The sequence below is a fragment of the Bufo bufo genome, chromosome 4 (assembly GCF_905171765.1).
Source record: "Bufo bufo chromosome 4, aBufBuf1.1, whole genome shotgun sequence".
Classification (NCBI taxonomy): domain Eukaryota; kingdom Metazoa; phylum Chordata; class Amphibia; order Anura; family Bufonidae; genus Bufo; species Bufo bufo.
Window position 1 is genome coordinate 451,790,189 of NC_053392.1, and position 14,208 is coordinate 451,804,396.

Below are 14,208 nucleotides of genomic sequence, written 5' to 3' on the forward strand. Positions count from 1 at the left end.
CAATGGGCGTGAAGTTTCTACAGCACTATTTGATTTTGTACAGCTTTGCTTTTTAGCTTTTACAAGCACTTTCTGTACTTTTTTTGCATTATAGAAAATAGCAAAAAAGTCATATTTCGAGCATGCAGCATAAAAAAATAAAAATTATAATAAAAAAAAAACCTCAAAAAGACCTCAAGCACATGAACGTATTTTCTTTCCGTGTCCGGAACCATTCATTTCAATGGATCCGCAAAAAAAAAAAAAGAAAGAAAAAAAAAGGTACTCCGTTTGCATTCCGTTTCCGTATGTCCGTATTTCCGTTCCGCAGATAAATAGAACATGTCCTATTATTGTCCGCATTATGGACAAGGATAGTACTGTTCTATTCCGCAAAATACGGAATGCACACAGACGCCATCCGTATTTTTTGCGGATCAGTTTTTTTGCGGACCGCAAAATACATACGGTCGTGTGCATGAGGCCCAAAAGTGAGGAGACCACCACACAAAAAAAAAAAACACACACTGGGGAAGGTTTATCAAAACTGGCCTAAAGAAATACATGCTTACTTGCCCATAGCAACCAGATTCAGTTTTCCTTTGCACCAATTTTGATAAATCTCCTCAATTATTTGAAGTTTATTTCACTACTGATTTTAAGCTTACATCTGGCCACACCCATTATTTGCAAAAAAGAAATTGCTTTTTAAAGCTTTGTGTTAAACCCTAAAAATACCAAAGTATAGAAGCTATATTTAAATAAAGGTACAAACCACTTCTGCAGCTCCTCCTTTCACAACTGATTTTATATAGATACCAAGCTTCTCTTGTCCTGCACCCTGCAGAAAAAAAAAGATGTGTTAGAATACCAAATTAACAAAAAATTTCCAAAAATTAGCAAATTTAAAAATGTCAATTTCTCTACTTTTATAATAGCATAGTAATAACTCCAAAAATAGTTACTACTTTTCACTCCCCATATGTGTACTTCATGTTTGGATAATTTTGCAAGGGTCATTAAATTTTGTGGGGACGTTAGAAAGGTTAGAAGTTTAGAAGCAAATCTCGAAATTTTTCAAAAAAATTCCAAAAACCACTTTTTAAGGAACAGTTCAGGTCTGAAGCCACTTTGTGAGGCTTAAATAATAGAAACCACCCAAAAATTACCCTATTTTAGAAACTGATTTAAATGTTTTCAAAACTGATTTAACAAACTTTGCTAACCCTTTAGGTGTTCCACAAGAATTAATGGAAAACGGAGATGAAATTTCAGAATTTCACTTTTTTGGCAGATTTTACATTTTAATACATTTTCTTCCACTAACAAAGCAAGGGTTAACAGCCAAACAAAACATAATATTTAATGCCCAGATTCTGTAGTTTACAGAAACACCCCATATGTGGTCGTAAACTGCCATACGGGCACACGGCATTGCACAGAAGGAAAGGAACGCCATATGGTTTTTGGAAGGCAGATTTCACTTGGATAATTTTAAGCTGCCATGTCACAATTGAAGACCCCCCTGATGCACCCCTAAAGTAGAAACTCCAAAAAAATAAAACCAATTTTGGAAACTACGGGATAAAGTTGCAGTTTTGCTGGTACTATTTTAGGGTACATATGATTTTTGGTTTCTCTATATTACTTTTTGCGAGGCAAGAAAAAATAGCTGCTTTGGCACAGTTTTTATTTTTTGTTATTTACAATGTTCATCTGACAGGTTAGATCATGTGGTATATTTATAGAGCAGGCTGTTACGGACGCGACAATACCAAAAATAACTTTTTGGTTGTTTTGCCTTTACATAAAAAAATGATTTTTTTTGTGTCTTCATATACTGAAAGCCATATTTATTTATTTATTTATTTTGGGCGACTGTCTTATGTAGGGGCTCAATTTTTTTCGGTAGGAGATAACGGTTTGATTGGTACTATTTTAGGGTGCATATGACTTTTTGATCGCTTGGTATTACACTTTTTGTGATTTAAGTTGACAATAATGAGGGGGGGGGGGGATCATGTGATATTTTTTATAGAGCAGGTTGTTACGCATGCGGTGATACCCAATATGTCTTTTTATTCCTTTTTTTTTACAATTTTATATGAAACCAAGATTTTTTTTTTTTTTATCGTAAAAAACACTTTTTCACTTTTATTATTTTTATCCCACTATGGGACTTCAACATTACAGGGTCTGATCCCTGTTTCAATGCAGCACAATACATCTATATTGTACTGCATTGACCATCAGTGTATTACACAGTGTAATACACTGATAGTTTGCCTATGAGACCCGGGCTGGGCCTCATAGGCCTCCGTACATGCCGGGCCCCAAGGCCTTGGAATGTCTTGGGGCTGCCATGGCAACCATCGGGTGCCCGCCACCGCAGCACGGGAACTCTATGGCTGAGTGGGAGCGCAAACCTCCCATACACAGCGGTCAGCACGGACCACGGCATATGAGGGGTTAATCCACTGGCATCACCGATGCTGGTGGATGCAGAAGGGATCCGGCTGTCAGTAACAGCCAGATTCATGCTGCTGATTGCCGGACTACACATGGGGGGGAGAGAAGGACCGCAGGACGAGACGCTCGTCCCGTGGCGCAAAGTACCGGCAATTTAGGACGAGCATTCTCGTCCTGGGTCCTTAAGGTGTTAAGGACCAGTTCAGTTATGAAGTCACTTTGTGGGGCTTACCCAGTAGAAAGCCCCCCCTCGCCATAAATGACCCTATTTTAAAAACTACACTCCTCAAGTTATTCAAAACGTATTTTATAAAGTTGTTAACCCTATAGGTATAACCCTATTGGATGTGAAATTTCACTTTTTTTCTTTGAGATTTTCCATTTGAATCTATTTTTCATGTAACACAGCAAGGATTAACAACCAAACAAACCTCAATATTTATTACCCTGATCCTGCAGTTGACATTAACACCCCATGGTCATCAACCGCTGTTTAAGCAGGAGGGAAAGACCACCATTTGGTGCAGATTTCACTGGGATAATTTTAAGTTCCCATGAGGCATTTGAAGACCCACTGATGCACCCCTACAGTAGAAACTCCCAAAAAGTGACCCCATTTTGGAAACTACAGGATAAGAGCTCATGCATACAAACATATTTCTGTCCATGTCCTTTCCATTTTCTTTGCGGCCCGGATGTGGAACCAATCACTTCAATGGGGTCGCAAAAAAACATAAATGACTCTGTGTGCATTCCATGTCCGTATAGCTGCATATCCATTCCGCAAAAAAAATTATACAGGTCCTATTATTGTCCGCATTACGGACAAAGATAGGACTGTTCCATTATGGCCTGCCGTTCCGCAAAATGAACTACGGGCATGTGCATGAGTCCTAAAGAGACAGTTTTATTGATATTATCTTGGGGTACATATGATTTTTGATTGCTCAATAGTATGCTTTTTTTGAGGCACAGAAACCAAAAATGGCTGTTCTGGCACAGTTGCTATTTTTTTAATGGTATTCACCTCACAGGATTAGACAGATTAGGTTTTATTTTTGTAGAGCATCTCGAAATGAAAACTGCTACGCAACGATATTAAATGTCTTGTTTTATATAATAAAGCATTTTTTAAAAAAAATAATCATGTTTTCATGTCTCTATTTTCTGAAAACCACATATATTTTTCTGCTGATCATCTTGTCTAGGGGCTCAATTTTTGCAGAAAGAGGAGACTTTTTATTGCTATTTGGGTAAATTTTTTAATCTTTCAATTTTATACTTTTTGAGGCAAGTTGACAAAAAAAATGCCACCGTTATTTATTTATTTTTTTACGGCATTCACGTGATATTTTTGTAGAGCAGGTTGTTACACATGCAGCAATACCAAATATTTCTATTTTTGTTTTGTTTTTGTTTTACACAGTAAAAGCAGTTTTGAAAAAAAAACAACTTGTTTGTGTGTTATGTAGGGGCAAATTTTTTGTGGGTTGTGACAGTTTTGTACTATTTTGGTGTTGATATGACGTTTTGATTGCTTGGTATTATACTTTTTGTGAGGCAAGGTGACCCAAAAATGTACAGGTTTATTTATTTTTTATGGTGTTCATGGGACAGGGTGGATCATGTTAATTTTTATAGAGCTGGTCGGTACGTACGTGGCTATACCTATTATGGTTTAGTTTTACACTTCTACATCTTGACTTTGTCAAACTTTTTTTTTTACTTATTGTTATTGTGGTGGGACTTTAACTTTTGGGGTCGTATCCCCTCTGCAATGCATTATAATACATGTTTATTGTAATGCATTGACTGTCCGTGTATTACCAGTGTAATACACTGTCAGCCTGCCTGCCTGTGAGACCTAGGGGGCTGGGTCTCACAAGCTTCCAGAGGAGGCAAGCCCTGATGCCTGTGTTAGGCATTGGGCTGCTGTTCCTACCATCGGATCCCCATCACCACAGATCAGGGAAACGATAACGAGGGAGCCCGTACCCTCCGCAAACGTCGTGTATGCCATGGTTAGCGCTGACCGTGGCACACAAGGGGTTAATACCACTGATGCCGGAGTATAAAGCAGGGGCTCAGCTGTCAGGAACACCTGGAACCCTGCTGCTGATCAAGCGGTCGCAGCTCCTGCAACCGCCCAATTAGAGCACCATACATGTATGGCGCTGGGCTTTTAATGGTTAAAGGAGACAGCACAATAAAATGTATAGAAATAATGCATAAATGATCTATTAGTTAAAAACTACCCATTCTTTAGATGAGCCATTTGTATATTCTACTCCCCATGGGACTAAAAACTGATTTTGGTGTTGGGCTCTCTGCTTCATATTAGGGACAGAGGTAGGATTTATAATAAGAATATTATATTTTCAGCCTTTCTTCAGCTCCCTCAACAATACTGATCACCACCAATATTTCGATTTTTTTCAGGATGGTCACCCCAACCACGTAACCCTGTGTGTTGTTCAGAACAACTTCACCACACCAATTCAGAAACCAACTCCCACACCGGCCATATTACTTCAAAAAAATCAAAAGCTTTATTAATGCATCTTAGATAATATTAAAATCTGTCATTTAACAGTGGCATACATATACAGCAAATGAAGATACACTGGGCATGTAATCATAATACTAATTCCACTATTGGACTCAACGCACATTAATTTGGCAACTCCCTCTGTTAACGCATACCTTCAAACAGAGTCAATATAAATATAAAACTGTGCAGTATATAGGAATAGCCCAAAGGGGAATAGGTGATCAAAATAAAATACCGACCATTGTAGCTCCAACCCCAACTTAAGCTTCCTCAGGGAATTCCTTACTCCAAACTCCGAACCCATTTACCCCCTGTCAATTACCATAAATAAAAATCAGATGGGGGTAAATAACAAAACTTAGCTGGGCCCACATGTTCCATTCTCGATTGTTCGACGTGCGTTCCACAGTCGAACGCTTGATGTCACCTCCTCCTTAAATGTCCTATGCATCATTATAACCATCAAATCTCTGATGGTCGGAAAGGAAGCCCGATGCCTTCTATAGGCATCGTGCTGCATTCCATGTAAGCCTGTGAGACCCAGCCGCCTGCGTCTTACAGACAAGCTTGCTATCAGTGTATTACACTGTGTAATACACTTACAGCCAATGCATTACAATACAGATGTATTGTAATGCATTGTACAGGGGGATAAGACCCCCAAAAGTTGAAATAAATATAAAATAAATAAAATTGTTTTATATAATAAAAAATGTAAAGTTTCAAGTTAAAAAAAATACATCCTGTACCCAAAATTAAGTTAAAAAAAGAAAAAAAAAAGAAAAAAAAATTAGGCATCTGTAACAACCTGCTCTAAAAAAATATCACATAATATACCCTTTAAGGTGAACGCTGTAAAAAAATAATAAAAACTAAAAAAAAAAAAAAACAGCCATTTTCTGGTCACCATGCCAAACAAAAAGTGTAATACCGATTAATTAAAAATTTGTATGTACCCCAAAATGGTAAACAGTCGTCTCTTCCAGCAAAAAAAAATTATACCCTACCGAAAACAATTGCTCAAAAAAAAAAAAAAAAAAGATGGCTCAGAAAATTGCAACACAAAAAATATATTTTTCTTGTCAAAAATGCTTTTACTGTGTAAAACTTAATAAAAATAGACATATTGGGTATAGCCGCATCCACAACAAAAATATCTATAAAAATATCACATGATATATATATATATATATATATATTATATATATATATCATGTGAACGCTGTATCAAATATAAAATAAACAAAACTGTCAAAACAGGCATTCTTGCTTCACAAAAAAAATATAATACCAAGTGATCAAAAAGTCGTATGTACTCCAAAATGGTACCAAACCATATTTCCCCAAAAAATAATAATTAGACCCTACCTAAGACAATCGACAGAAAATTAAAAAAAATATGGCTCTCAGAACATAGCAACACAAAAATGCTTTCACTGTGTAAAACTTAATAAAAAATAGACGCATTGGGTATTGCCGAGTCTGTAACAATCTGGTCTATAAAAATATCACATGATATACTCTGTCAGGTGAATACTGTAAAAAGAAAAAAGAAAAAAATGGTGTCACCTCGCCTTACAAAATGCATTATATCGAGTGATCAAAAAGTCATGTACACCCCCAAAATTGTAAAAATGATAACGTCAACTCATCCCGAAAAAAAATTAACCTCCACATAAGACAAACACTAATAAAATAAAACCATTGTCCCCCGTAAACCAATCCATCAAAATCAGCGCTCCTTCCTTTCAGAGATCTGCCATGTGCCCCCACAGCAGTTAAAGGGGTTATCCGAGTTATGGGAAAAAAAATAAAACCTAACAAAATTAATCAGGATATACATATACATTAGTCAAGCTTGATTTTTGGGGGAAAAAAAAGATCTTTACACCTTTTCTAGGTTCTGTTATTGCTGTGTTTACATGCAGCAGTAACAACAATGACTCATCTCTCCCTCATGAATATTTGTGGGAGGGGTTGATCTGACCTTCTCCTCACCCTGCTCTGCACATACTGACCTTGCATAAACGTCAACATCTTATATCTCACACAGGCAAAAGATTATGGGGGAGATCTGTGGATGGCACTGTTTAGGGGAGGGGGGATCTGTGGATGGCACTGTAGGGGGATCTGTGGATGGCACTGCCATACACTGCCTGCCATCCACAGACCACAGATCCCCCTACAGTGCCATCCACAGATCCCCCTCCCCGACGCTCACAGCAGCAGTACTAATCATTCACTTCATTTTTCTATGCAGAGCTATTTTATTATTATTTTGAAATCTATGAGTCTCAGACTCTTACTTTGGCTGAGCTCCGGTAACAACAGCAGGCAGTGCAGGCAGCGTTCATTCACGGACGTCACGCGCCTGCTCCGCCTAGTGGGAGGAGCAGGCGCGTGACGTCAGTGACAGTGAGTGAGCGCCGCCCCCCGAACTGCCTGCTCTGCTTTTACCGGAGTACAGAGCCAAGAATGCAAGTAAAGAGCTCACTACAGTGCCCTGTATATTCTAACCCCCAGGCAAGCGTCCCTGTCACCATGGGAACGCTTGGGGGTTAGAATATACCATCGGATTTGAGTTTTTTACTATCTCACTGAGCTCGAAAAACTCAGATCCGATGGTATATTCTAACCAGGCAAGCGTCCCCGTCACCATGGGAACGCCTGGGGGTTAGAATATTTTATACCATTGGATGGATCTTCTGACTGTTACTCTGCTTGGCCAGCTCGGGGCCACAACCAGTTCGGGGCCCCAAGCTATTGCTGGTTTTGCCTGGCCTGATGATCGCGCATATGCGATCACCTATTAGCCGAAGGGAGGAACTTTGAGGTAGCCGCGGCACAAGTGAGGATTGCGCATGCGCGATCAACTCACAGCCGCACGGACTGTAATCCAGAGAGGTGGGGGCGTGGCCAAGGCTGATGACGTTCCGTTTACATGGCTTAGTCACTCCGACAAGCAGAGAGCTCCATGTAAACGGAACGTCACAGCTGATGACGTGGGCGGTCACATGACTGTTTAGTGTAGCAGAGAAACGGCACAAGATAGGTACTGCAAGTTATTTAGGAAAACTAATGTATAGGGGAAATAAAGCCATAGAGAGAAATTAAGTTAACTCGGATAACCCCTTTAACCACTACATATGGGGTGTTGCCGTATTCAGGAGAAAATAGATAAATTATGGGGTGCTTTTTCTCATGTTACCCCTTGTGAAAACATTTTATTGAAAGAAATGAAACTTTTTCCGTAAAACGCTTATGGGGTCAAAGTGCTCAGTACAACCCCTTAATATAATCTTTGAGGGGTGAAGTTTCCAAAGTGGGGTGACTGAGGGTTTCCACTATAGGTCAAATACAAAATTGTGCCCAAAAACCATTCTAGCAAAATCTGCCTCCAAAAACCATATGGTGCTTCTTTATTGGGGAATTTCTGTAAACTGCAGAATTAGAGTAATGTATATTGAGGTTTTTTGCTGTTAACCCTTACGGTGTTACAAGAAAAAATTGATTAACAAAAAAATAAAAATCTACAAACATTTTTACATTTCACCTCCATTTTCCTTTAATTCTTGTGGAACACCTCAACTTCCTACTCCACTTGGACCTCCGCCTCTTGGTTCAAGATTATTATTATTTCCATTCTGTTGTTTTTAAGGAAGTTATGCTTAAAAAGTCTGCTTCTATGTTAAGGGATCCTTTTAGATGGATTGATAGGGATGTTAAATGAATCTCCACCCAGGAGAATATTTTTTCTGTTAGAATGCCCAGTGCTAAGCTTCTTGTCCCGCCTTGATGGTTCAGGTAAGCGACGACTGTTGTATTGTCCGTTCTTACCTGAACGTCTTTGTTTTGTACAAGATGGGCAAATGCCTTTATCGCTTCCCAGACTGCCGTGGGTTCTTTTTGATTTGGCGAGAGAGATTTTTGAGTGCCAGACCACTCTCCTTGGGAATAGAGGTGAGAACAATGCGCTCCCCATCCCCAAAGACTTGCATCTGTGGTGATAATGACTAAGTGTTCGGGGTTCCAAGGAACTCCCTTTAACAGATGGTTTGATTGTTTCCACCACTGTAGCGACTGAAACACTGGTCCGGGAATTTTAATTATTTCTTCTAGAGACTCCGGGTTCCTGTTCCAACTCTCCAAAATCCATTGTTGCAGGATCTGGGTGTGGAACTGAGCCCATCTTACGGCCGGGATGCATGATGTCAGAGCCCAGTAGTTTCATTGCTTCTCTGACCGTACATACAGGTTGGTTTTGGAAATTTGTTACCTTTCCGTTTATCCCCATTACCTTCTGGTCTGTAAGAACTGTCTCTTGGTGGATCGTATCTAGACGAACCCCGAGGAAGGTTAGGTTCTGGGATGGGCAAGGATTTGACTTTTTCCAATTTATTAGCCACCCTGTATGGTACAGGGTTTGGCAAGTCGAAAACAGGTTGTTTTTGAGATCTATTTCTGAATTGCCTACGATCAACAGGTCATCTAAGTAAGGGAATATCAGGATATTTCATCTTCTTAAGTGGGCCACCACCTCTAACATTACCTTGGTAAATACCCTTGGTGCGGAGGTAATTCCAAATGGAAGCACCTGAGACTGGAAATGACAATTTTTTCCCTAGGAAAACCGCTATGCGGAGGAACTTTTGTGATTCCTTGCAAATTGGGATATGGAAATAAGCGTCCTCTAGGTCGATTGATGCAAAAAAAATCTCCGGACTTTGAACCGGACTTGTTTTATGAATTTGTTTAATTTTTTTAAATTTATTATTAGTCGTGATTTCCCGTCTGGTTTTCTTACCAGAAAAACGGTTGAATAATAACCTTTCCTCTGTTGAGAGAGGGGAACCGGGACAATGGCCTTTTGGGTCAACAAATCCCGAATCCCCCCTTCCAAATTTTTTTGAAACACAGCCGATCTTTGGATGGGGGTTATTCTGAATACGTTTGGGGGAGGAGGAAGGCGAAAAGTAATATTGTAACCTTTTAAAATGATGTTTAACACCCAGGGATTTGTTGTGATATTTTCCCATTGTTTTGAGAATAACTTCAGTCTTCCTCCTACCTCTCTGTCATTGTTTAGTGGAATCTGTATTTCTTGGGGTAAATAGGAAACCTCTGTTAGCACTTTTTTGATTTTTCCCTTTTGACCAAGGAGTGTCCCTATAGTTTCTCTTGGCCTGGAAAGAAGTCCCTTTTTAATTCTTACGAAAGGGAAAATTCCTTTTATTTGTATCTTTGGGAAATGATTTTTTTGAGTCCGCGGCCTTTTCTAAGATGGATTCAAGATCTTGGCCGAACAGTAGGTTCCCATGAAAGAGCAAACTACAAAGCCTCGTTTTTGAACCGGTATCACCGGACCAGGATTTTAACCAGAGAGCTCTCCTAGCTGCAACTGCTAGGCCCGAGGTCTTAGCGGCCATTCTGACTGACTCTGCCGTGGAGTCTGACAGAAAATCAACTGCTTTCACTAGTAGGGGAAAGGAGTCTTTTAAAGTATCATAAGAGGCTCCTTCTTTCAGGAGAACCTCTAACTGTAACAGCCACTGTTTTAAAGACCTTGATACAGATGTGGCCGCCAGATTAGGCTTGAATAATGCTGTGCTGGCCTCACAGATTTTTTTTAAGGACCTGATCAGTTTTTTTGTCCATGGGATCCCTTAAGGTCCCCAGTTCTTCAAATGGGAGAGCATTAGCCCCTTTCACTAGTTTGGATAAAGATACATCCACTTTGGGGCAAGTTGTTAATAGGGCCTCGTCTTCTTTACAGAATGGGAGGCGACGTTTCATTGTTTTTGGGACAAAGTTTTTTATCTGGGGATTTCCATTCTCTTTTAATTAGTTCCATCATGTTTTTATGGACCGGAAATACCCTCTTTTTCCTTGGTTCTAGACTGCTATACATTTGGTCCTGGACAGACCTCTGCACTTTCTCATGTGAGAGCCCCATAGTAGCCCTAATGGCTTTTACTAACTCCTTCGTGTCCTCAGAGGAAAAAAGGAAGTTTTTATACTCCGAATCAGACCCGGAAGAGATTTCGGAATCTTCATCCTCCGAATCAGACTCAGGCTCTGAGTCAGAGGATGGCAGGGAGATGCTCTAAACACAGATCCTAAAACGAGCTAGATGTCCCAGGAGTAACGACCGGATTTTCTGCCATAGCAGATCTCATTTCTTCCCGTATAACATCCCGTTCACCATATTAGAGGTACATTTTTTGCAAAGTTTTTTGTTATAAGCGTCGGGCAATTTAGCTGAACACAACACATTTTTTTGTTTTTGGACTAGCTTTTTTCTGAACTATATCCTTATCACTCTGCATTCATACAGGGAGAGTCATTGAGGGGGGGGAAAGAGAAAGATGAGAGGCACATACTGGGGTTAGCAAGGTAATACAACCAGCACTCACCCAACCCCCAGGACCTTACTTACAATAGAGGGTCCCTGGGAGGTTTCCATCTGGCCAGGTTGTTCAGACATGTTGCAGCAACCTTCTCAACACAAACCCCCCTTAAATACTCTCACCTGCAGACCTCAGATCAGTGGGCGACTTCCGCCATGATCAGCATGCCGATTTGCTGCTCCGCCCCCCACCGCGTGCGTTCCACAGGGCGGAAGTTCCGGTTGCAATGCACGTGAATTGCATAGGACTTCCGGTGGCGTTCTTTGCGAGAGCCAAAACTATCGGATCACAATGCGGAGCTGCTGGACAGACCGGAGGGACTCCCTGAGTGTCCGGTCGCACATGGACCTCCACGCCCGACACGCCATGTGGGAGGTAAGGAGCAGGGGTCCTGACAGTCTTTACAGCCCCACAATACCCAACTAGGGCACAGGTGCTGTCTGCTTCCCTCATGTGCTAGGCATTTCCTTTCTTCTTACCGCCTCTGCCTGCCTGAACAGAAACGGGCTCATAGCATGTGCCATGAGGATGATCCATCTCCTACCTGGAGGGACAGGAAGACACTGAGGATATGCTGGAGGAGGGTCTAATTTATACTTCCTGTCCCTACCTGGTTGGAGGCGGGTCATCTCTCATGGTATGGTATGCCGTCAGAGGATGAAAGGGAAAACATCCATTCTAAGGGCTCTTTCACACTTGCGTTCTTGTCTTCCGGCATAGAGTTCCGTCGTCGGGGCTCTATGCCGGAAGAATCCTGATCAGGATTATCCTAATGCATTCTGAATGGAGAGAAATCCATTCAGGATGCATCAGGATGTCTTCAGTTCCGGAACGGAACGTTTTTTGGCCGGAGAAAATACCACAGCATGCTGCGCTTTTTGCTCCGGCCAAAAATCCGGAACACTTGCCGCAAGGCCGGATCCGGAATTAATGCCCATTGAAAGGCATTGATCCGGATCCGGCCTTAAGCTAAACGTCGTTTCGGCGTATTGCCGGAGCCGACATTTAGCTTTTTCAGAGTGGTTACCATGGCTGCCGGGACGCTAAAGTCCTGGCAGCCATGGTAAAGTGTAGCGGGGAGCAGCATACTTACCGTCCGTGCGGCTCCCGGGGCGCTCCAGAGTGACGTCAGGGCGCCCCAAGCGCATGGATCATGTGATCACATGGACACGTCATCCATACGCATGGGGCGCTCTGTCGTCATTCTGGAGCGCCCCGGGAGCCGCGCGGACTGTAAGTATACTGCTCCCCCGCTCCCCACTACTACTATGGCAACCAGGACTTTAATAGCGTACTGGCTGCCATAGTAACACTGAACGCATTTGGAAGACGGTTCCGTCTTCAAATGCTTTCAGTACACTTGCGTTTTTCCGGATCCGGAGTGTAATTCCGGCAAGTGGAGTACACGCCGGATCCGGACAACGCAAGTGTGAAAGAGGCCTTACCCAAACTATAAAACTGTATTATTTAACCTGCACAGTGATTAAGCTCACAAAAATAATATAAAAAAATCCCTCACACAGCTCTAACGCTAGAGAAATAAAAGTTAATTGAGACACAAAAACTATTTTTATATATATTTTTTTTAAAGTGTTTGACTCTTGAAATAGTATATTAACATTTCATAGAATAACGCATTTTTTTCCTAATGCGCTTGACTTCAGGCGAGAAAGCCGCTGCCCCCTTGACTTCAAGACTATCGTTTAGCATGGCCCGTTGAATAAAAGTATTTTTACAGACTTCTGCCGCATTGCACAGAAAAGACACAGACACCTTTATACTCATACTACAGACTGCAATATGGTACTGCTGGCGGTTTAATATGCATTTTCTAGGTGAAAGGTTCCCTTTAAGAAACAATTTTTCTATAAAATTTTCAAAATCGACTTTTTCAAGGAGCAGTTCAGTTCTGAAGTCACTTTGAGATCCTTAGAAACCACCCATAAATGACCCCATTTTAGAAAGTACACCCCTCAAATTACTCAAAACTGGTTTCACAAACTATGTTAACCCTTTAGGCGTTGCACAAGAAATAAAGGGAAATGGAGGTAAAATTGACAATTTACAGTTTTGTGCAGATTTTTTATTGAATTTTTTTTTCCTATAACACAGCAAGGGTTAACAGCAAAACGAACATCAATATCTATTACTCTGATTCTGCAGTTTACACAAACACCCCATTTATGTTTGTCAACTGCTGTATGGGCACACGGCAGGGCGCAGAAGGAAAGGAGCAACATATGGTTTTAGGAGAGCAGCTGGAATGTCTTTTGGGAGTCGTGTCATATTTAAACCTCTACAGAAGAATTCCACTAAACGTGACTATTGTGGAAACTATACCCCTCAAATAATTTATTGAGAGGTTTACTGACCACTGTGACGTCACAGGCATTTCATAAAATTTAGAAACACATGGCTGTGAAATGAAAAATTTTATTTTTTGCAAGAAAAAGTCGCTTAAGCCCAAATTTTTCACTTTAACAAGGGATAACAGGAGAAAATGCACCCCATATTGTGTTACCCATTTTCTCCTCAATATGGCAACACCCCATACGTGGTCGTAAACTACTGTATGAGCAGACGGCAGAATTCTAAAGGAAAGGAGCGGTATGAGCATTTTCTAATGTGGAAATTGCTGAAATAGATTTTAAGGGCCATAGCTTTTTTTTTATATTTTTTTGTTGATTGAGCTGTGTGGGGGCTCATATTTTGCGGGATAGGTTGTAGTTTTTAATGGTATGATTTTTGGGTACATATGACTTTTTGATCACTTTTTTTATTTTTTTTATAAGGTTCTCCATG

At 40.7% G+C, this 14,208-nt stretch overlaps 1 protein-coding gene across 11 annotated transcripts in view; it reads right to left on the reverse strand.

The window, feature by feature from the left end:
* Positions 1-14,208, reverse strand: part of AFDN (afadin, adherens junction formation factor) — a 508,028-nt gene that overhangs the window by 153,168 nt on the left and 340,652 nt on the right. For all 11 annotated transcript variants that reach the window (XM_040429419.1, XM_040429420.1, XM_040429421.1 and 8 more), the window contains one exon: positions 755-820. In XM_040429419.1, the coding sequence (XP_040285353.1) occupies positions 755-820 (66 nt within the window). The remainder of the gene's footprint in view (positions 1-754; positions 821-14,208) is intronic.